Genomic DNA, 24,594 nt, shown 5'->3' on the forward strand with positions numbered 1-24,594 from the left:
ATTTAGCTCTTAATTTTTTATGTAACCAGAAACCATATGTCTCAGTTTCTGTTTTACAGTCATATCCTTGTCTTAGACCTAAATTTATCTACGTTCCACACCAGCCTCACTCAACATTATTCACTGTATTTATTTCCCTATTATTATGTGACATTATTTTTGCCAGGAATGCTGAATTGTGCCACTGAGGTTAGAGACAACGTTGCTTGTACTAGAGAAATGAATCCCAGATCAATTTAAGTTTCCTGCACTATTATTTTGTGTCCTGTATCTTGTAAGCAATCGGAAAGTAATGCTGGAAATTTAGAAATATTTTATCTGCTTAGCTCTCTTAACTGAATAAACACAACAGCATTTATAAGTGGTGACAGCAATGAGTAGCTCAGCTTGAAGTATTACTTCATAGGCGCTGACAGTGTCTTATATATGTCAGTGATAAACACAGTGCCTGTTCTGGGTAGAGAGGCAGCCTCACTTTATGATGCTGACACCAGATCCATGTAGGTAGATCTTTATCTTGTCCAGAATTGCAGTAGAGCTAATAAGAGATCTGCAGGGGCCCATCTGATTGCAGGTGGATGCCTGGAAGATAGGTGGGCAGCACAAGGAGAGATCGACAGGCTGCAACACCCTGCCATTAATTTTGTAATATGTTTGAGCAAATGCAAGTGTCTGGATTTTGTGCTAGACTGAAGCTCCCACCCCAGCTAGCATTCCCCAGTGCTCAGGTTTGGTGGGATGGAAACCCACAGGAGGTCTGCCCCAAGGCAGCGGGGCTGGCTGGCAGTGGTGAGGATCCCGTCAGCCCTCCTCATCCCAGTTCCATGGTAAAAAGTCAAATCCCCCACTCCCAGTGGAAGCATTCCCGGGAGATGCCTGCTGAACATCCAGCTTATTGCTGGAAATATCAACATGAAGCAAAATGTACCCCTAAAGTGAGAATTTCTCAAGTGTTTCTGAAGAGGCCTGACTAAGCCAACAAACACTCCCAGTCATCTCCCAGCTCTAGGTGACAGTTTGATACTTTCTTCTCATTATTTGTTTTTAGTCCATTAGAGTTCTCATCCATGAATTGCTCTCTTGAATGTTTTTAATTAACAAAACTAAATTTTGGCTAATACTGGATTTTTTCAATCCAAGTAAACCAGCTTAAAATAAAAATAAGCCAAAGCTCTGGCAAATACATTCAGGTCAGCCCTTCACTAGATAAATTGTATAACTTTAGTAAGGCTAGTCTCAAAGACTGGATCACAGTGCATAATATATTAAAAAACATTGGGAGAATTCCAGCATCCAGTATTAAGTGGGTAGTTGTAATTCCTGCAGGATAAAGAATGATAAAGAAACAAAATGTTTTAATCCTCTGCAAATTTGTCTAACATTTAATCTAGCTACTAACCATATGATATGTCTTTTCTCAAGCAGTCTTAATTTGTTCTTAATTCTACTAATTAGGACTATAAAACTAAGGGAGAAAGTGGAAATCATCAGCAATTAAATTCATATTTCTTTGTAAAGCTACGGCTCATACGTGACATTCATATTCAGAGCTGTACAGGAATCCTCAGCGTGGATCTGTGCTTTCAGAATAATTGACATTCATTCAACAAGTCAGAGCACAATCATCTCACTAACACTGCGCACTCATGTAGCACCTTTCATCTCATCATCTCAAATCACAAACAAAGACAATTAATATTAATGAAGCCTTTAACAATCTGGAAGCAGAATTCCCTTATGAGGCATAATAAGGCAGTAACCATCTTTTCTCTCCAGTGCTTCCCCCTCCTATAAACATCCTCTCCATCTTTCCCAGGTCCAGCTCCATCCAGCTGTTCTTCAGCTAGTCCCCTGTGTCAGCCAAGCCCCCAGGGCTCAGGCAGAAAGTTGGGTCTGCATCTGATAGGAAAGTGATGCACAGCTGGCTGTTGTCTGTGTCTTGCTTTGGCTACGGATTTGACATTTGAATCAGAGAATCATCAGCTTTATGGATGATTTGCAGAGATAACCCAGTGTTTTGCACTGTTGTTACCAGGGTGAAAGCTCTGTTGATGGCAGCACAGCACTCGAACGCACAGCACTGCTTACAATGGTGTAGTGAGTGTTGCTCATCACTGAGCACATCACTACACAGTGTCTTAAGTGTCTTAAGCTAAATCACTCCAATTAAATGAAAGTGTGTACAAAGGGACCGCGTTAATTTAACTAAACCTTGCTAACATGATAATTTCCTTATATGGCCAAAGCTGCTGTCGTCTGCTCTCACATCCCCACAGCACACAGCCATCATCATACCTGGGGCTTTTAAGAACAATTGGTAAAACAGAAGGAGATGTTGCAGTGTACAGCACAGCTAGTGTATGCTGTTATCCCACAGGGAATGCCAGGTAGCAGATCAGGCTGCAAGGGGTAAGTAAACTGAACTGTCTCACCTGCACTGAGGTGAGGAAAGGACAGAACAGTTCAAGAAGAGTAACTAAAGTGCTGCACGTCAACCTCGTATCTTGCCTGGTAGTAACTTGTCTGTGTAACACTAGTTTGCCCTAAAGCAACAGCCTTACCAAAATGACCAATCATCACCTTTATGTGGCTTGTCTGTTCTCACACAGCAGTCCAACAAAACCCCCTCATTGTCAATCTTCTGTTTCAATCATTAGACAGTACTACTACCCTTTAATTAAAACTCTTCTCCCTCTGCTTTACCCTGAAAATGATAATTAATTCTCTTTGTTGCAATTGCTCTCAGTGCCTGATGCTACTGAAACAGATTCTACTTCATAATTTTAAGTGCAACTATAACGTCACATTATCATCACTTAAAATAGCAATACAATTGGTTTTACTAAAGGCAGTGCTGCACAGCATGCTCTTGCTGCGACTCCATTAGCAGCAGGCATATGCTGCTCCTGCAAAGAGGAAAGCAGGTCTGGAAAATGTCTCAGTTCAGTATACATTTAACTGTTCATACATATAGCGATGCTCTTTGGAATGAGAATGGGCTTTTCACATATACTTAGGTGTCGTCCTGTCTCGGAGCTTGAGCAGGACTTTGAATAAAAAATCTTTTGGTTAGAGAATTCAGGTTCCTCCTTGCATAAATATATGTATATGAAAGTATATAATTGGGTCATAGGCTGTCACTCTCTTCTGCCTCTAGGTTCAGAAGCTTTGAGCTGAAAATAAATCAGTTCTGAAAATGATCCTATTAGAATCACCACACAAATCTTGATTCCCAAATGCCGCATGGAAATATATAACTTTTTAGCTTTTTTTCCCAACTACTATGATTCCTCTTTGAAGCCTGTAGAGGGTGTGCTCTCCATTTCAAATTAGGATTGTCTTTCTGCAAAGGAGTAATCTAGCAAACTGAAGTTATAAATTAGGTCCAGATATTATTGGGTGAAATATTATGGACTGAGGTACACAGAAAGTCAGAAAAGATGGCAACAAGAGTCCCTTTTGGAATGAAAAATCTATTGGTCTCACTGCAGGTCTCACAGAGTATGGTCATTGTCTTCCTTTGTAGCTCAGCTGTGAGCAAAGATGAAGCTGTTGGCCTCACTTCAGACGCTTGTTCTGAAGTCTCAGAACTATATTAAAATAAAATTTAGCAGGGACTGTACAGCTGTAATCTCAATTCTTTTAATCAGGAATGAGATCCTCTTTTTGAAAAGAAAACTGTTCTTGACCAAGCCACTGCAAAGTCTACATCACTTGTAATTTTAGTGATGAAAGTGTATCAGGAGGCACTACAGCTTATGAGTCATCTCACAGGAGTACTTAGAAAAGTAGATTACAGCACCCAGGGGTCTCAGGAGTACATCCCTGAACACTGACTCTGTCTTGAGCAGCTCATTATCTAAGTAGGGAAGACAAAATATGCAACAAAGGAATATTCTTCTCCCCAGTTACAACAGGGAGACTGTGGCAGAGCCAGAAACTGAAACTACAGCTCCTGGGTCTCACTCCAGGTATTCAGAAGCAAGATCCAAAACTTTAATTCTGAGGAACTGTCTCTCTGTTGAGCCTTGCTCAGTCAGGTACAGCTGTATGGCATGAGTGCGAGAGAGTGGCAGTCTTCTGCACCCATCCAGCCCTTGCCCTCTAGGAGGGCAGATAACTAATTTATCATGGGAGACCCAAGACACAGTAAACAGAAGTTGTTTCCAGTTCCATAGAAATTATTATTTTATTTGTTCATTTTTAGGAACATGTTTCCAGCCAATCTTGTTGAGGCCACATTCAAGCAGGTAAGTGGCTATATTCCTTTTACCACTGATGGGAGATGAGCCAGCATCACGCAAAACATGTATCTTTGTAAAACAGAAGCCAGATAAAGACATTGCATATTACTTCAGATACTGTTAGTACCTTCAGCATTTAGGAATTAATGAGACCCTTTCATTAGCATCAGCAGCCTTGGTATCTGAAGGCAAAACAAACAAGCATAAAATACACAGTGTGACTAGAGAATAGACATGCACAACTATGTCAGCTCCATCTTCACCTGAGGCCAGATCTTTGAGAACCCTGAGAAAGGTGCTGTGGGGAAGCAGAACAATTTATGCCAGTACGCCTAGAGCATAGTTTCTCTTACCACGGGACTCCAATCACAGAGTAGCTAGAATCTCTTTAAGAGCACACAGTAACACCCCACGAAGGAAGAACAGAATACTATGTCAAATTAAAGCAACAAAATAATGTATTTGGGAAGAATCTAATTACTCAGATTGGAATTTGGCCAGAAAACCTCATCTAAAAGTTCTGAGTGAGCAAGAGGCATGGCTATGTTATTTCACCTGGGGGAATATTTCATGGGAACCTTACCTCTGGTGAGACAAAGAGAAGGCACTCAGAACCTCTAGGGAGTCATTCCTGATTATGTCTTTTAGGAAAGTAGCTCTATGAGGTGATGATGTGTTTGCTGCACAAGAGTCTGATTATAGGAAACTGATTTTGCTATGCTTTTCCAAAAATTAAACTGTTTTTACAGATTTTAGCAGCATAGGGACAGGAGCTGTCATTCTTCTTTTCATGCTTGTCCCTTTAACATGCAGCCTTGTTGAAACAGAGCACTTAGAAGGTCTCATTAAACTATTAATTCCTGCTGGGATATTATAATAAAAACTATTTTGTTTTCTTTCAGTATCGCACTAAGAGTATTCCCATCATTAAATCTAACAAAGCATCATCTGAAAGCACGACTCGTCGCATTATAATATATGGAGTCCAGGATGAGAATGGATCCAATGTCCAGAATTTTGCCTTGGATATCACTCCCCCTCCTGAAGTGATTTACAAGTCAGAACCAGGCGCTAGTGACGGCATGAATGTGCTAGGGATTGTGATATTCTCTGCCACAATGGGTACGTTTCAGACATGTTTGGTTTGTAATAAACCAAATATATCCGTTTAAGAGAAAAAGATAGGGGTTGGGTTGTTTGGTTTCTTGATTCACCTTTTTTAACTGCTTCTATCTAAATTTTGTGGGGAAAAAGGCAAGACTCTTACAGAGCTGTTCTCCCAACCTTTCAAAGATAAATCTTCAAAATACTTTTGTCCATGTAGTTCTGTTTTCTGTGCATGCACTTACATTCTTTTTGTTTTACTTTCTTCTGGATTATTTTGAGCTTTTATTTATGAACCATTTTTTCCTGACTGTAAGAAACACTGATACAGTGTGCTCAGAGGAGGTAGGAATTACTGTACCAGGTCAGACCCATGGCGCTCTGCCAATATTCTGTTTCACTCCTTGGAGAGTAGCAAAAATCCCAGACAAAGTTTCAAGAAATTCTGAAATAAACAAGTCCGTAGCAGACTTTCTTTCCAAAGCCCAAGAAGTTAGTACACTTCTATTGCCCAGAGCTCCACGTGTTGTATTAAAGGAATAAAGAACTTTCTGCACTGCTCTTGTTTCAGGGGGCATCAGGCTGAGACACCTCCCTGCTCTCGTGGCTGGACATTTCACCCCTGCAGCTGGCAGTCCAAGCAAAACCTGCTCCCAGACCAACTCCTTGGCTAAAGTTCCCCTCACCAGGCAGAAAATTGCTTTAGCCCTGTAACCTGCCCTGTCTGTTGTCCTTACCCATTCTTGGTCACATTTTACCACATGATTAGTTTAAAATATAACTGTCACTGTAAGAACCCAACTCTGATAACGAGCCTCAGTGATATCTCAAATAAGTGAGCTACAAAGGTATATTGATTTATCAGTTTTAAATCTGTGGATCTGCTTTTTGATTGAAACTTCTTGATTTCATTGTTGCCATCCTGCAATGCTAATTGTTATATACCATCTAGCAGCTTATCACAATGGACTCTAAGAGCTTCTGTCTGGCTAATTTATTCAGTTTAACTTGCTGAAGGAACTCATTGGTGCCATGTGTGTTATATTATGTTTGTGGATTTGGAAGAGGGAATTTAAACAAACATGCCCTAGATAATCATAAAGTTCTGATGATTTTTACAAGAAAATGCTGATCAAATTTTCCTTATCTAAATTTATTCTTGGAAGTTAATCTGGTCAGCAGAGGTAGTTCCATGAAACGTCTTTGACTGTATTTATTGTATTATGGTTCATACCAGCACAAGGGGTCAAAAATCAAGCCTGGAATTAGCAGATTTGTCTCTTTTTTTTGGTTTCTCCAGTGTGTGGTATTCCATATGCAACAGTGCTGGAAACTAGCTGCCCCCCAGTTTGTAATATTTTATAGTCCACTCCTAAGGTACAATGTCCCAGCAAACACTATTCCAGTCAAAAAGTATTGGATATGAATGAATGAATTACATGTGCTTATTAGGATCAAGGGCAATTTTATACTTCTGGGCACAGAAGGTCAGTCATTGTGTTCCCAGAACTGAATGTATTACTTTTACCATGCCCCTAAGTCTTGCTGGCCTGGGCCTCAAGAGATGGAAGCTGAGAGCTGGTTTCTTCCTGGCTGACATAAAGAAAATGTACTGCTGGGTCACCTGTGACTGTATCAGCCATGAACAAACCTGAGACACTAAACCCTCAAAACTTGTCATCTATCAGTGACTATTTCAGATTGTCATTTTGAACAAAGGATGTAGCCAAGCATTTATCACTGTCTTCAGCTTTCTGCACCCCCCAAAAAATGAAGGCAATGAAACAGGAGACATATGGCTTGAATCTCTATGAAAGAAGAGCATCCTTCCAAAGTTTTTATTTATTGCAGAAGAACGTATACAGGCCTTGGTGCTTGGTAACAGTTTTGCTCACTTTGGCTGAGTCTTATTTGCACAAAGGTCTTTTTACACCACTTTGGCATAGAAAAACAGCATTAGGGTGGGTATGAGTTCTTATTACTGCCTTGATGCTGGGCTCAGCTGTGATTAGCTATACTACCTCTTCTCACACAGTGTGCAGGAATTTCTGTCAGAGATTATGACAAGTGCCTAAGACATGAGACATCTGATCTTTTTTTCTTGGAGGAGCACACATTATTTATTCACTACAAGGAAAATGTTTGCACTGAAATGGCACTTGCTACACTAGGGCTGCAGACAGGAGGCCCCAGTCCTGCTCGCTCCCCTGTCTGTCCCCACCAATAGCCACATGCTTAGGTAGGACAGTGTTTTAAGAGGCAAATTTCAGTTATTCCTGTAAAATAAAAGAGAGAGTGTTCCTTCTTTTTTGCATTATACAGAATTAGAAGTTAAGACTCTTGTAAAACTGCCACCAAGCAGGCTACAAAAGCTGGACTATATTTAAGGTCCTGTTACCAAAGATGAGCAACATGCTTAATAAAAGAGTGTTGTTTTCTGGCCTAAAAGTTACAGCGTAGCTGAATATTAACAGGCTTATAAACCCACATCTTGAATGCACTGTTATTGTGAAATCCCTAGATAAAACAGCTGAGAGCCTCCCTCCCTGCCTCAGGAGGGGATTGTCCTGGAAGCGATGCTCCCTGAGACCTGGCTCGCAAGTGCAGATGTGGGCGCTGAGGGATAGAGCCTGGGCTCCTGCTCAAAGCAAGGACACTGCATATCCAGAGCCAGTGGCAGCACGCACCCCACTCATAGGCCCCTGCTTCCTCATGAAACTCCCTTCAAAGGCAGTCTCACTTGGTGCAGCTAGCTTTTGAAGTGCTTCCTTGAGCAATTGACTCAATCATAGAATCATAGAATCATAGAATCACAGAATCATAGAATGCTTTGGGTTGGAAGGGACCTTTAGAGGTCATCTAGCCCAGCCCCCCTGCAGTGAGCAGGGACAGCTTTAACCAGATCAGGTTGCTCAGAGCCCCATCCAACCTGACCTGGAATGTTGCCAGGGATGGGGCCTCTACCACCTCTCTGGGCAACCTGTTCCAGTGCTTGACCACCCTCATTGTAAAAAATTTCTTTCTTATGTCTAGTCTAAATCTATTCTTCTTTAGTCTAAATCACTTATAATCCCTTCAGGGAGTGATGGCAGAAAATTAATAAAATAGGAAAATGATGTCTATTTATATGCATTATTGGAAACTAACACTGTCTGGAGAATATACGGCTAGATGACACATCCCAGAGCTGTATTCTTTTCCTTTCTGAGCACTGGGTGCACATAAATGGGTTTTCTTTCTTCTTTGCTGCTTAGTCTGTATAGCAATTTGGCTTTTCTTCACATGAATGTGCATTTCCTTATCTCCCCCAAGTTTGTAAAGCCTGACTGATTATGAGGGTTGGTTGTTATTATGTAGACAGATATCTACTAAAAATAGGATGGAGACCCCCCCCATATTAACTCCCTATTGCCAGAACAAACCTCAATACTGGCTTTGCCCCATGAGTGTCTCATGGATGCTGCCCAGTTCTATGCAGTGCACAGCAGTAAGGCAGACTGCAGGCAGAGATAGCTTCCTTCATTAGAAAAATGTTTTTAAGTTTGTCTTCCATGGATCCCTCAGAGCCGGTAAATCCTTCTCAGGGCTCTATGAAAGATAGTTAAGGAAACCAGCTTGCTACCAGGAGGACTAAATCTACAGCACAAAAGTACCTCCACAGGGAGAGTTTCAGGGAGCTGCAAATGAAAAACCACCCAGACAGGGGAGAGAGCCCTGTATGGAGCCAAAGAAGGCGGCTGTGGCCTGCCTCCCTCACGCTCTTGTTGTGTTTGTGTAAGGTGAGATTTTCAGATACCATGTCTGTTTCTAGACCACAAAGATCTATATTCATCCAGTCATCTCCCACTTGGTTCACTTTGAATTACAGCAGGGAGGGAAAGCACTGGGGATTTGCATGAAGGCATCTGAGAAATTGAACCGGAATGCCTTTGTTTGCAGGTATAATGTTGGGAAGAATGGGGAACAGTGGCGTTCCTTTGGTCAGCTTTTGCCAGTGTTTAAATGAATCTGTCATGAAGATAGTGGCAGTTGCTGTTTGGTAAGTAACTGTTTTAGTAAGAAAATGAGTATTTTTTTAAAAGAGTAAGAAGATTTCAACAGAAGAGGATGCACAGAAATGTCATAAACTTATTTCCAGGGAAATAAATGAGGGTGAGCAATCCTTAGCTTTGTGGGGCCTCAGCATTTGAAGGAAGACACATATACACACATCCCGTCCCTGGCTTGTACTGCCATTTTGACAGAGGCACCCTATATATTACTCCCAAAACATGGTATATCTGGGTGGATGTGTGCTGTATGCACTAGGAGCACTGCCAATCTTCAGACAGGCCAAAAGGGATTATAATACATCCAGCCCACACAAGGGAGGAGCATGATGAGATCCTCGAGCTGATACTTCCACCTGTTACAGTACTGCTCAACTAGAAATACTAGCCTGGCTTCAGCTTACTCAGGAGAGGGCTGAGCTCTTGTGCTGATGTGACTGTACTGTCATTAGCGTGGTTGCTGCTAGCTTGGCTACCTTTGCACTGTGGAGATGATGTACCCAGAGCGCTTGGCCCTCGGGATGTCTCCAAGTGAATAAAATAGCCCTCAATGAACCATCCTAGGCCATGTCACTTAGGAAAAGCCTTCAGAATAATCCTAAATTACACTGAGAGCCAGCTAGACCTGCCAACCCACCTGCCCCAAAGATCAGAGGAAGAGGAGGTGACTGCCAACAACAAAAACTATCAGCGCAGCATCTTCCCCACCCTTCCAAAGGTCCCCCAATGTGGTTCAGCCTGATGTGGGGTGATCCCACTACCAGCACTCAGCTTTTGTTTCCAGCTACCTGGTCCAGTCTGAGTGAGCTGGGTCAGGGAGTGATCGCTTGGTTAGATGGGTCCAAGGGGGTAGTAATTTCTCGAAGGATGAGGGGGAAGTGGCAAGTCTCTGGAGATGGCACAGCTGCCAGTGGAAGATGGCTGGATACCCCCAGATTTTCTTTCTTTTTTTTTTCTAGTCTTAAGCTCTTTCGGCACCCATGGCTTTGTGTCTAGCCATGCACAGAAGCACAACACTTTTGGTAAAGCACCTATCCCACATCCAGTCCAGAGGGGGTTCAGAAACTAACTATTCTTCTGCCTATCTATCTGCCCTGAATCAAACTCCCAGGCAGTCCAAAAGCATGTTGAATGCATATTTGTATTTCTCCTATGTCTTCCAAAGGCAACATAAACATTTACTTAACAGCATCCAACTAAAATCCATGAACAGTCACACAAGCAGAAGCACATAAGCAGAGCTTAGGATTCATTCTCCATTTCCCCAGGAAATTACTTGCCTTAAGCTAAAAATTCAGAGGTGCCTTCTGAACCAAAACATTTTAAAGTCATTCCTGACCAGTACCATAACCTCAGCTGTGCTGAGGAGTACCCAGCATAAAAGAGTGTTTAGCCCAGTGCTTTGGGCACACTCCTCAAGTGTGAGAGAGAGGAGCTTAGTCTGATAAAACCCAGCTGTGCGACTTCCAGACAGGTGCTGTTACTCCGCTGCTACTGGAAGTACGAGGCTTTCCCATCTCATACTGTTTGATAGAAGTGAGCTATCTCCTAATAATGCCTGTCTTTCTTTTTTGCTCAGGTATTTTCCATTTGGAATTGTTTTCCTAATTGCTGGTAAAATCTTAGAAATGGATGACCCTTCAGCCATTGGGAAGAAACTGGGTTTCTATGCCATTACGGTGGTTTGCGGCCTAGTGGTGCATGGGCTGTTTATTCTGCCAATGATGTACTTCTTTATCACCAAGAAGAATCCCATTGTCTTCATCAGAGGGATTCTTCAAGCCTTGCTCATTGCTCTGGCCACGTCCTCCAGGTATTACACAGTTTCTAAACAGATGTAACAAAATACTTGCTAGATCCTTACTCCAGCTTTCTCTTGGGAACAGGACACTATAGCTGTACTGGAGCAGATGTATTTGTATCTGAACAATGGCCTGTGTCAAATTCACTGGTATATTTGTAAAAGATGTGTCTCTCAACATTTGGAAGTTATGTGTGGGAGCCTTTTGACAATAATGTTTTCCCTCAGTTTAAAAAATATTGGACAAAAATGTTTGTTTCTTAGAGGACTAGAAAGGAAAGAAGGGTATTTTTCCATAAAATCAAACATTGTGCTACTACAAAGTTAATATATATAAGGGACACACAGTTTGTCCAGACTTCATTTTTGATATTAGGGGAGAACCTCCTAGTTCACTCATATGGAAATGTTTTAACATTTCTACTCATCTTAGTCTTTGTTTCTTGGTACATTAAGAAAAGACTGTGGTTGCAAGCTATTGTCCAGTACTGGGAAAGTATTTAGCTGTTCTGCTCAAGCAATAATATATTTTACATCCTTTTTAGGGAGGATGTACAATGAGTTTTAACCATAGCTGAACAAAGGTACAGTGAAAATGGGAAACAGCTTGTGAACTGGTTATGAAAATGACACCCAACATGGATAAACTAGTGTATGAGAAGTGCTTGAAAGGGCTGGAATTAACTTGCATGGAGTGGAGACAAGAACAACAACTAAAATAACATTTCCCTGTAGCCAGTATAATGAAAACACAGTTTCATGGCATCTGTGTCTGGAGGCTTGTTACTCTGAAGTAACAAGAGCAGCTATACCTACCACTTTTTATGCAGTAATAAAAGCCACAGTACAAGCAGAAAATGTCAGGTAAATAGGTCTCTTTAGCACATCTTACATATTTATTATTTATTATACTAAATTCTTATCTAGATTTTGAAATTGTGACAGCTCGTGACAAACACCTATCTTCATCTACCTAATTTAGACTTCAGATTACCAATTAGTACAAAATCAATGCTAAATTGGGAACATCTGTTTATAAAGAAACATAATGAAAAATTAAAAGGTTTTATTAACCCCCAAATATTTACTCTAATTAACAATAATGACTGAAGAATACTTCATCTAGTTATACTTAAATACTGATTCCTTCTTCCATCTTATAATAATTTCTATAATAAATTGAGCTCTGATGACTAATACATCCTTTCAGGCAATATTATTGTATCAGTTTCTTATCCCTTGTGCCTGTAATCTTACTTTTCTCCATAACTTCCCAAGCCCCTTGAGGAAGAATTCATGTAATCTCTCCTACAATGGAGTGACCCACTTAGAAATAAAGTGCATTTATAATTAGTGGGATTACAGAAGGAAAAGGCAGGAATGACATATAGATAAAAAGTTCTGGAAAAGTAGTCAAACAAATACTGATTTAAATAACTTCTTTTTAATAGTCTAATAAGGGCCATCAAGTAATCAGTACATATCGCTTTCCATAGGGCATCATCACTGATAAAAAATTATGTGAGTTTTGCAGAAATATGGAACTCTTCTGCGAATAATCTAAGTAAATAAGTACATGGACAAGTAACAATGTAACTTCTGTGAACTCAGATTAGTTGATGTCATTCATTTTTGCTATAATCTTCTGCAAAACTTATTTTTGTTACAAAACATTACTTTGCCATGTAGTAATTACCGTCAATGCTAAAAGAGAAATAATCTCTGTTTTACTGAAGGGACAATGAAAAAGAGAAAACTGACGTTGTACTAGACCTGTGCCAGACTTGTGAAAAGAGCCCCAAACTTTTATCCCCAGCCCGTTGGCCTTATTGGGCTCATTAGAGTTCTAGCGAGGTCCAACAAGATAATTTGGGACAGGAAGGTCAGATGCAGATGGCTCTTTCTCTCATGAATATATATATACAGTGGTTAGGGCAGGAGTAAGCAGAGCAGAAGGAATGTATAAGAATTAAAAGAAAGGAGAGAAGGGAATGATTATTTCAGCACAGTTGGAAGGTGCTGGCTTTCCACTATATTTCATTTTACAAGGTGTTTTCATATATAACAGTTTGCTCCAAAATGACCTATAAAGAGCAACATACTGTGAAATACAAAGTCAAGAAAAAAATTATGTGCTGGGTGGTGTTTTAAACTCTAATTAGGCTTAAATAATTACGGCAATCTTTTTTATTAGAACATAAAAAGTTTGTAGCTGGAGATGTCATCACATCCCCAGATTCAAGTAAGATGCTAATTTTTCACTCAAAGATGTTAGTGTTGGAAAAGGCTCGTCAGGTTCACATTTGACACACTGGACTACCTGCCCTTGTCCTCTAAGAATTCTGTTTCTGAAGAACGCTATTGCTGACAACTCAGGTTTTTTAATCTGTGCCATTCCATTAAGTCTCTTTTTTCTAGAAAAAGATAATTTTTCTTAAAAATCTAGTCAGAATTTTTTCTTTTTTTAGGGAAAAAAAGAGAAAATTTTGTTCCTTGTTTTACCTGTAGCATCTAGAGAAGAGTTTGTCCTTTTCTTTTGTGTTAATAAGCAACAAAAATAACCATCTTTTTCACCAGTATAGATCCGTTTATCAAGGGAGGTTTAATCACAACTTAAAAGATCAGCACATATCCACCATTTTCAAAAACAGATTACTTTTCTTAATTTTCCCTATTTTGCATTAGCACTGCATTTTGATTTTATAACCAATTTACTAGTCCTTTACTGGCCTGGAAACTTGCAGTGCTTGTGCTTGTTTCTTCATTGGATCTCATCTTCTTACTCTGTCCCTAGCTCTGAGAGTATCAAGCCACTTTACAATTATGAAGGGCCCTCTTTGCAGTTCATAACACATTCGGGCCCAGGTTGCTTGTGCTATATTTCGAGGTTAGAAATGTTCCAATGCCAATGTCATCAATCATAGTAATAAAACAAAAAGTCAGACATGATATGTAGTAACCAAAATACACAACGGGATATACAAAGGTATGCAGGCATTTTGATTCCCCTGTTTTACACGAGTGCCTAAGTTATATTACTCCTTGGAGAAAGTCCAACAATGGTTGGTTTGAGAATTTTTAGGTCAGGGTTTTTTTTTTTTTCTCAATTACTTGTAGAAGTATAAGGAAAGAACATACACACTCTCTAGCAAATGTGAGCTAGCTCTCTTAAAAGATCTGCATATCACAGTGATCATCATTGCAAAGCTTAACTTTTAGGCAACTTTCAACCACATAAGATGCCTGTGGTTCATCTAGGAGCTAAGCTCCTCGTGGGGAGAGTTGGGCTCCTAGGAAAAAGCCCCAAAAGCCAGCGTGGTAAGGAGAGCTAGGCAGGCATCAGGCCTAGCTATAAAGCAAAAATGTCAACCTATAGAACTGGTGAGAGAGAGGTGTCTCTCTCTGCTGAGTCTCTCCAAGGTAAACCACTGCTTACTCAAGGTTTTCTCCAGCCCCATTTCCTTACCCCAAGCTGATATGAGAGTGCCTGCTGACAGTGGGGGATAGATGGGGAATTCAGCTTTCCCTTAAACCTGTGCTGACTTTGACTCTGGAGCTCTGACTCCCAGGAGAGAGCCCCTCTCCTGAGGATATCAAGTGCTTTGAGATAGCACTCTCTCCCCTTCCACTGTGCAAGGAATAATTCCATATTTATGGGCTCAGAGAGGGTGTAGTTCAGGAACAGAGCTCTGGTGCCAGCAGGCAGCTCAGCCTGTCAAGAATCACCAGCACAACTTGCTACCAGAAGAGATTGAGTATCTTTGTTGTCAGAAGCTAATGTACCACCAAAGTTATGGTGAGTCCTGAGGAAAGGCTCTGAACTTCTGGATTTGGGTCTTGGACACATTTGATGGATTTAGCTCTGTTTGCCCCTTCTTACCAGTGTGTATATTTCGCAAATCCAACACAGGCCCAGCATGTTTTTTAATGTTCTTCTGCTCAAATAGTAGTGCCTTGTCTAGAGATAGCTGAACTTTTCACCTTCATTACACTGAAAGGAATGGATACTGCACATAACTGAGCTGTTGCCAAAAGAACATGCACAAATAATTGGGGCTGGACAGGAGAGCTGCTTCTCCTGACAGTCAACACATCTGTATTTGGTTAAATAATACTTGCCACAGGGGCATTATATAACACTCATAATGTGGGTATTGGATTTTCAGATCATCTTAGAGAACAAAGAGTTGGTTTTAAGCGTACTGATGTGTTTCTTGCAGATGTTTCTGTGTCAGTTCATGTCTACATCTAAAGATAGAAAGAAAACCACAGATCAGTGTCCTGATATTCATTCCAGCTAGTCTGCACCTGTGAAAAGCTTTCTTTTTAAGCTAAAAGTCAAACTGCAAGAATCAGAAACAATACCATGTACAAAACCCGAGAATGTAATACAAGGGGACCTGAAAGCCCCTGAATAGCTGTCTCATGACAATAATTTTATTGAATTGGAACATTATTTCAACCCATTTCCCTTTAGTGAAAGGTTCTACACCCCATTCTCAATCCCCTTATATTTCTCCAGAAATCCCAATCACAGCAATATTTTGGTTTGCACAGACATTACTGGAGAGGCAGGGACAGAGAAGGAGATCTCTTATTCCTTTGGTGCATCATTTGGGACACAATGAACTCGATCCCTATGACTAGCACCAAGTCCCTGCACCAGTCACCTGGCCGGCCAGCCCCTGAAGTCAAACCCTTGGTCCCAGTACAGGCTGGCTTTGGCAACAGGCACCCATAGCGATGTACACAGCTCCTCTTTACTACATCAGTAAGGTGTGTACAGCACGTGCTGTCATAGCCCACCTTGCCCTGCTCTGTGGCGTTCAGGCTGCATAACTGTGGATTTCTGACTTGCTGCTTTCTTCCCCCCACATTGCCCCTGATCTTCTCACCTCTTAATGTATTGAAAAAGCAGTGTTTGGCCTACAGGCAAAATTCCTGTTGATTTTAGCTTTCCTCATTCCAATGGCATGAGGGAATTTTGTTTTTCTAGGTCATCTTTCCATATCGTTAATGAATTAAAGCAGCATCTTCTCAGTGGTACATCCCATCAAAAGAAGTAATTTTCATCTTCTCTGAAGACAAATGATAAAACATGAGTGTTTCAAGGGTTTTGCTGCTTATGAAACACTAAGATCTTGGCTATTGCACAGTGTAAATTAAAGGCAGATTTAGCAAAAGGGAGATGAGATCAGTTTGTTGATTTTTTGGAGCAAATATCAAAATGCATTTGAATGATAAGATAAACGGAGCAGGCTGAACAGCTGTTCTTCCACAGTGACTAGCTGTCTTTGTGGCTCACACTAGCAAGAGCTTGGCCTGATCCAGCATTAGCTTATGCTCAGTCTCCAGCTGCAGCATTTTATCCCAAAATTGAGATAAGACACTAAATATGTATTTTTAATTGTTAGAGTTAGTGCTGGGAGAAGGTACCTCTCAGCTGAAAGCTTTAGGACAGTTTTTAAAAGACTTAACAGATTAAGATCAGTGCTTTAGAGCATTTTTTCCTCCTAATAGATGTTACATGTCAGGCTTTCATGTTACTGCTCCACTGTTTAACACTAGATAAAGCAGCTTTCAAGAAAACAAATGTCACCTAATTTAACTGGAAAGACAAATTGAAGTATTTATTTGAGAATGTTTTTTCTTCAGCCATTGAAATTATATATTACTATAACTCAAAAATGACAGTAGGAACTTTTTTTTTTCCGCTTGCCACTTGTAAGTCACCAACAGCCAAAGCCTTAGAGAAGACAGGCATTTTCTGATATGTGCCAGATGATACATTATGAGTAAAAATGAACCATCATTGAACAAGACAACCTCTCCTGGGATACTCCACATAACTTTGTCACCTGTATTCAGGAAAAGTTCATTCAGATTGAAACAGGTGCTGAAAGGGTAATCAGGGATGTAAAGCAGCAATCTTGTAAGAGAACTTTAAAAATTTTGATTGGGTCAATCCAGGCTGAGAGGGGACAGAACTGCTTTCTAACAATATGTGTTGTAACAGCTGGACTGCTTTGTGCAAGGAGAAATGCATAAAGCACATAAAAGCAAATTTAGTGTAAATTGAAAAGAATACATCTAGATCACAAATTAAATTTCTCATCTGAACAGTGAATTCTGGAAAGCCTTTCAATAGAAATAGTTAGGACAGACAGTCTACTAGCTCTAAGATGCTGTGTATTAAATTTGACTGAGACCGTATGTAGTAGTTGCCTGTGCTAGCAAGGTACAAGGATCTGTGACCTGGAAATTTGCTTCCTTTCAGTATCTTGCACAATGTTTTTCATCATCATTGCGCTTACCTTCTGCCCATTTTCTTTTTTATTGTAATATTTAATAAACAACAAAACCAATGTCTTGTTATGTGCTCTAGAAATTTTACTTCTAACAGTACAAAATTAAAATTAAAGAAGCACCTGACTCTCTGTGAGATAACGCACAAGTTTAAAAGTTGAGTTCTTGCAAAAACAGTGTCATACATTCCGTTTACAGCAGTGGGAATAGATACAGATTTTGCTGGTTGTGCCATTGGTATTATGGGATTGTTTTTCACAATCTTTGTCACATCTCAAGCAGATTGGAAGGTGTCAGTCAGTTAAAATTTGCACATTTCACAGCTCAGCTCTCTGCCCTCAGAACAGGAAGGCATTTAGGTTTAAAATACTGGTATGTCAAAGTGTGGGCAAGGTGGAAAAGGACTTGTAAGTCTACCTTTTTCTCCTCTTTTTCCTCCAAAGAAATTAGATAGGGTTTTGTTACAGAAAAGCCAAATGGCTGAGGAAAGATGGTCTTTAAAAACAAGTAACTCTCCACAACTGAAGTAGCTGCAGGGAAGGGATGCAATGAATAGTAAGTTTAGTAATTTCTTCCTGGCCGTGCCTATAGTTAAGAACATCTAGAAGTGTTACTGTGGCAGTCTGCTCCTAGTTAGGGCTACACCAGGGGGTTCAGTTCTGCATTATCTGTGAGCCCCAGCCTCACCCTTTTATTATATGAACATTTAATGGTAAACAAGACAGAGAATTTCAGTCATCCACAAATGAATGTGTGAAAAATGATAGGCATGCCCAAGAGAGAAATTACTTCTAATGTGTAGTTTGGGGGGTTATGCTTTGCTGTGTTTTTCAAAGTAAATCTTGATTAAATATTAGGACTGCCAGTTTGAAAAAGTTGAATATACCGCAGTTATCAGAGGTAATCAGATTTCTATTGCTTCCTTGACCTTTCAGTTTATTTGCATACTTAGAGAATTACTTTTGTCCAGATTTTCATGGCAGTGACTGCCAGTCTATAGCAAACCATTCACCAGTCAGACTGTATAAAGCTATAGACAACAGATATATTGTAATGAATTCATAGACTTGTCTTGTTCCTTGTGTTTCTATTGCAGGAAGCTACTTTTCCTTTCCAAACGCTGTTACTTTCCTCAAACAACAGCTTGCACAAATACAAAATGACAACTCCTACTCATGGAAACATTTTGCTAATGCATTCCTGCAAACTTGGGGTTATGATTTCAGAGCTTTCAAAATCTCTTTGTGATTTTGTAGGTCACATGTAACGACTGAGAAAGAATTTGTAGATTAAATGTGTTATCCTCTGTTAGGAACAAATAATGGTCATTATATGATTTAGATATCAGAGCCACATTGCTGATATGAGGCTCACAACACACAGCGACTGAACAATCTGAATTGTCCAAACTAGGGGAAAGATGCCTATTTTTCATGACTCGGGGCATGTAGATCACAAGAGAACAGAATATTAAAGACCTTAGTATTGTAATACCAATATTTCCCCTATAATTACTTATCTCTTTGAAGAGGTAACTTTGGAATAATTTTGAAGGAGTTTGCTATTTTACATCTACTTAAATAGTCTCAGATACTGAGCATTATATTAAAATGAGTACCATAACAAGGAAAATATTTTGCCATTTATGTATTTTCTTCAATGATATTACTTATTTTCTGTACAAACTGACATGCCTTAAAAAATACCCCCTCACTCGCTTGAATGCAGTTTAATTACTCATGACATATTAGTGAATGTGACACTGTATGGTAAAATGCAGAATGTTACAAAAAAGCTGATAAACAATAGAGACAAACATGTTTAGGTGTGTTACTATTTAAAAATGAATATTTTATTAAAATCTTATTGAAAATGAGGACATTTTTGACCAGATAATATTTAATTAATTGTCTCAGTTAATGAAAACAAAAATCAGATTTTTTTTAGAGAGTTTGAAATCAAGGGTTAAAGTTTGGAAGGGGTCAAGCTCATGTTAAAATTAATACCTGTCAGACAGTCTTATGCCATTCCACTCTGTTCCATACCATTCCACACACTTACATATTTATATGTCATTCACATATGTACACATTATTATATGACCTGCAACAATGTGATTGTTATACGATCACACCACAGACACGGGCAGATCGGTCCTAGAGGGGAAATGGGATTGTATGTTCCTGAATACAGGAGCTTGGTCTGTAGCTATTATTTTCAGGCATGCTGTTGATAAGACCTTTGCCTAACCCCTTACAGAAATAAGAAATTGCTTACGCATGAGGTAGGATGTTACTGCATTAATGCATTCTGTGGCAAAAGAAGGAGTAGTTTTTTGGTCAGAGCTGTTGCCCACTGGGATGTTTCAGAGTTTAACCCAAGCAGCATTCCAATCTCTTGTAAGCTTTCACTACCATTATAATTCATTGCCTAAACTGGTCATCTAATTATTGTCAATATGCAGTGACAACTGGAACAATGCCTAAGGGCATTTATATAGCATTTCCTTACAGTGAGTTAAGAGTCTTTCTTGCTTTATACTTTTCATTGGTTTATGGTTACTCTTGCTGTTTAAAAATTGCTTTCTATTTCAGAAGGCTTGGAAGGAGACTTTTTTAGAAACCATGAGTGCACAACAGTTTTCAGAGATTTACTAATAAGCTGCACAGCGTGTTTCATTTGAGTGTACAATACTGCCTCTGTGGGATTTCTGTCCCTTTTCTGAAGAAAGAGGGAAAGAGAGAATGACATTTTAAATTTGGGAGAAGCAAAATTTGCACTAACTCTAGCATTTATACATGTAACTGTCTTTATCCCCCTCAAGCAAAGGAGTGAGTTACATCTGCATACCAAAGAATGAGAAGCAGTGCTCACATGGTTCGTGTAAAATTTACCCTGCCTGGAGAAGGTTTGTTACAATTCATTCTATTCGCCAGAAATAAAAATAATTCAATGTGTGCTTCTCTCCGCTGTTTTGCAGCTCGGCCACCCTGCCTATCACTTTCAAGTGCTTGTTGGAGAACAACCATGTGGACAGGAGGATTGCAAGGTTTGTGCTGCCTGTGGGAGCCACCATCAACATGGATGGGACAGCACTCTATGAGGCGGTGGCTGCCATCTTTATTGCGCAAGTAAACAACTATGAGCTGGACTTTGGGCAGATAATCACTATAAGGTATAAACTTCAAATTCTACATGCTGCGGTTTGCTTGTCTTGTTGAGTCTGACACTGTTACAATTCTTGTATGTAGCAATGTTCAGAACTACACTCACCTTTGCTATTATCAAAGAAGCCATTCCTCAGAGAATGGTTATCTTTAAGTAATGCAGAGATCAGGGACCGTACAAAGGGAAATTGTACTGGTACCATTCAATAGAAGCATGTGGACACCAGGAAGTGCGTTTCTGTTTGAGGGTGTCTAATTTTTACTTTTAGGCAACCCATTGATCTTTTACTAAGGTTGGAACATTTTACTATTATGATTAATGTTTAATATCTATTTTAAATGTCAGAATTGTTTTCAAATTTAACTCTGGTTTGCATCTTTATATGAGAAGAAAAGGTTAAAAAAACAGCAAAACACAAACACAAAAGGTATTATAGCAGATAACAGGGAATACTGTGTGCTAGGAAGCTCTTTGGCAAACCTTGGAGGAGTAGGGGAACAGGGAAGGATGACAGATGCTACTATCAGGGCAGGTTTTCATGAAGATGTCCTATCACTCACATATTTTTCAAATGTCTTCTCTGCTGCTTGTTAAAGCAGAAAACTTCATAAACAACCATGCTCTCAGTGGGTAGAGAGTGCTATAGCTGCATGCTCCATCCTTGAAAGGTCTGTAATGGATCCAAAAGACTAGAAGATCCAACTGAAAAATTACTGCCAGAATAACTCCAGTGGCTGCCAAAGAATGCCTCAGGGACTGAAACCTGCAGGTTTCCAGCAGGGAATAAATGATTAGAAAAACATTCCTCATAGTCAGAGCCTTGTGCAACATATTTGAGATCTGCTTATCTACCCACCCAGTGACCTCATCACTGCCCCGTTACGCTGCTGGGCCTTGTCCATCTTCTGCTGGACTTGAAAATCTCCATGACAAGAGGAGGACAGTCCTGAAACTAACCCCAGTTGACAGCTGAGGTCTGCTAATGGGTTTCTGGCAAGATCTGGTTAGACTAAAAGCAGAAGAAATAAATTGCACCCATACAAGCTCTTGCTTCAGGCTTGCTCTCTCTCTGAAAATTGTTGGAATAACCTTGTGCTAAAATTTAGTCTTTGGTGATTTTGAATTTGGAGATGTTTTTAGAATGTGGTTCCAAAATATGGCCCAGAGCATGGGCAGGCATTACATACACCTTGAAGTAGAGAATGGTGACTTGAAAAATGAAGGAGAAGGAGAGTGATAGTAAATAGAAAGAAGTTCTAACTTTCTCTTAGCAGAACCCTATTTTATCTCTTTATTTTCACTCCCCGTATTAAGTGCTAGAACATAAAGGATCAGAAAGAAGTAAAGACAGTAGAAGGAAAATATAAATGAAAATTGGAAAAATCCCAGAAAGGAAAAGAAGTAAAAAGACTGACTTACAAAAGAAGGGGGTAAATAGGAAATCACAGTGAATTCAGTACCTTGAGTATCTGAAGCCAAATTTTAACTGTATTCTATGGGCCAAACCTGCCCCAGATCTCGATACTTTAGGATCTGGAGATTTGAAATTCAAATATTCCTGAGTGCCAGGATATTTTTGCAAGAGGAGAAAAATGTTAGAAAAATTATCAGTCTACTTTGCTCATAATCTGTAAAATCCAGGTTGACAATTTATGTCAATGTGATTACAGTCTTAGTTAAACATTCCTATTTTTGCTCCCAATTAAGTAATGAGACTTTATGGCCTGAACTGTCTTAGGAGGCAGAAACAGTCCTAATCAGCTAGCCAGTTTATAGTACTGATTGGAGCATCTGTTAATGTTCATTATATTTATCTCTTACTCAGCATCTGAGCTTCTGTCCCTTCCTTTCCATCTATACTCTGCCTATTACAACACTATTAGGATGCTGTACAAGCTAATTCTTTCAAAATGTAGTTTTAAATCTTTCTCATTCCCCATCACACCCACATGCAAATGTATTTTTTTTATTGCAGGAAAGGGCTCTAGTTATAAATACTGATGCTGCTCTACTGGTACACTGTACAGCTGTGAGCAAGATACTGGATATCTCTGTGTCTCAGTTTCCAAATGGGTGAATACTGTTACCCTCCTTTTCCATCAGAGGAGGTTGATGAGACTTTACTTGCTTGCCAAAAGCTCTGAAATTCTGGATTGATGAATGCAGTGGATTATCAGCGTATATGCTTTATGTCATCCTTTTACAATTGTCAACATTCATTTTTTGTCTTTCTGCTGGATGGCCTAGCTCTTGGAAGTGGTCAGATGGGCGGAAACAAATATATCCAGTCACTTTTGCTCCTGGAAACAGGAATGAAATCCCTCCCCTAAAAATAGCATTATGAAAAAAACGTTAAGCCTGCCAGGTCCACTCTTGCCCTGGTCTCCCATTCATTTCTGCTTGCCTGGCTGAAAAAAGGGTGTGAAGGTCAAGTAAAAATACTTTCCAGAAACTGAAGAGGTACAGTCACATTCACGCCTGCTTCATATTTAGATCCAAGTATGCAAAGCCATGTGCTACGCAAGGACTTCACCCTTGGCCCAGCCTCTTTACCCTTGGTCTAGCCTCTTTGTGACGGATTGACATTAAAGGCCCTAGCCGCAGCCAGCTGCGGATTTGCCTGGCACAGGAGCTGCCGGTGATGACTCAGGGATGTCTGCTGGGAGCTCTGCTGCCAAGGGTGAAGCAGCGATGAAGAGTGCTGGCAGATTCGTGGCACACAGCGCTGCGTGGTGCCATGAACAATGCGAAGCTGGCATAACTCAAAGCAGCCCACAGCCTGGCTGTCCCCATTTCTCTGAACTTGGGATATTAGGAGATAACAGAACTGCCCCACCAGCGCCAAGGCTGCAAAGGTAGAAGGTGAGAATTTAGCACTGGGCAGACAGTTTGGCTTGTTCTTGCCCTCTGACCTGGCTTCTGTCCACAAAACACTGGCAATTCTGTGCAGTGGCTTGTGTAAGAAGGATTATGGGTTAGGAAAGCTTCTGTAGAAACATGGTGTGGCTTCTGGCAGAGCAACCTAGCACCAGTAAAGCTTATTCCTTTCTTTCTTTGTTAAAGTATCACAGCAACAGCTGCAAGCATAGGTGCTGCAGGTATCCCACAAGCTGGCCTGGTGACAATGGTCATTGTTCTGACCTCGGTTGGGCTCCCAACAGATGACATCACATTGATTATTGCTGTCGACTGGGCACTGTAAGTAACATTAAGCTTTTGAGGTTTCCAATGTGGCAACATTGCCAAAAAGGCAAATGGTCTCCAGGGGTATAGCAAGACAAATATACATAAAAGGCATGGGAAGTAATTCTTTTGCTTGAAATGGTGCTAATGTGGCCTCAGATTAAATACTCTGCTGACGTGGGCATTATATTGAAAAAAGACATAGACAAATGAGAGAGAGTCTAGATGAGACTTGGACAATATGACCTACATGGAAAGGCTGAAGAAGTGGAGTTCATTTAGCCTGAAACCAGAGCAGGCTGAAAGAGGTCACCACAGCAGTTTTTATTATGATAAGATTGTCCTGAAGAGGACAGTGGTCAATTGGTTCTTCTCATTCACAGGGAGGGAGGGAGGATGAAGAAGTAGACCAAAGTAACTACCTTAAGTCAGATCACAGGAAAACTTAAGAATGATTTTTATCTAGAAGGATAGTCAGGCAGTGGAAATGGCTGCACCTAGCCGGGTTGGAGGATGACCTTCATGAGAAGTGTTAAGGTCAGGCCAGACAAATGTCTGTCAGGTGCTTCTGGCACCTTGTCTTGGACAAGGACAAGGGGCCAACATTCCTAGGAAGCATGGTTTGCCTGCACTCTGCTTATCAGCCCACTGACACTTCAAGAACATCATCTCAATGTAATGAAGCACTCTGCAAAGAGGCATGAGCCAGTGCTAAAGCAGGCAAGTACTCCTGCACCAC

General features: G+C 40.3%; 1 protein-coding gene across 1 annotated transcript in view; it reads left to right on the forward strand.

The window, feature by feature from the left end:
- SLC1A7 (solute carrier family 1 member 7) overlaps positions 1-24,594 on the forward strand; it is a 57,494-nt gene that overhangs the window by 27,035 nt on the left and 5,865 nt on the right. Inside the window, exons 4-9 of the mRNA XM_009484463.1 lie at positions 4,208-4,250; positions 5,147-5,366; positions 9,288-9,387; positions 10,977-11,210; positions 20,485-20,679; positions 23,736-23,870. Coding sequence (XP_009482738.1) covers positions 4,208-4,250; positions 5,147-5,366; positions 9,288-9,387; positions 10,977-11,210; positions 20,485-20,679; positions 23,736-23,870 — 927 coding nt within the window. The remainder of the gene's footprint in view (positions 1-4,207; positions 4,251-5,146; positions 5,367-9,287; positions 9,388-10,976; positions 11,211-20,484; positions 20,680-23,735; positions 23,871-24,594) is intronic.

This window comes from Pelecanus crispus, chromosome 5, assembly GCF_030463565.1.
Source record: "Pelecanus crispus isolate bPelCri1 chromosome 5, bPelCri1.pri, whole genome shotgun sequence".
Taxonomy (NCBI): domain Eukaryota; kingdom Metazoa; phylum Chordata; class Aves; order Pelecaniformes; family Pelecanidae; genus Pelecanus; species Pelecanus crispus.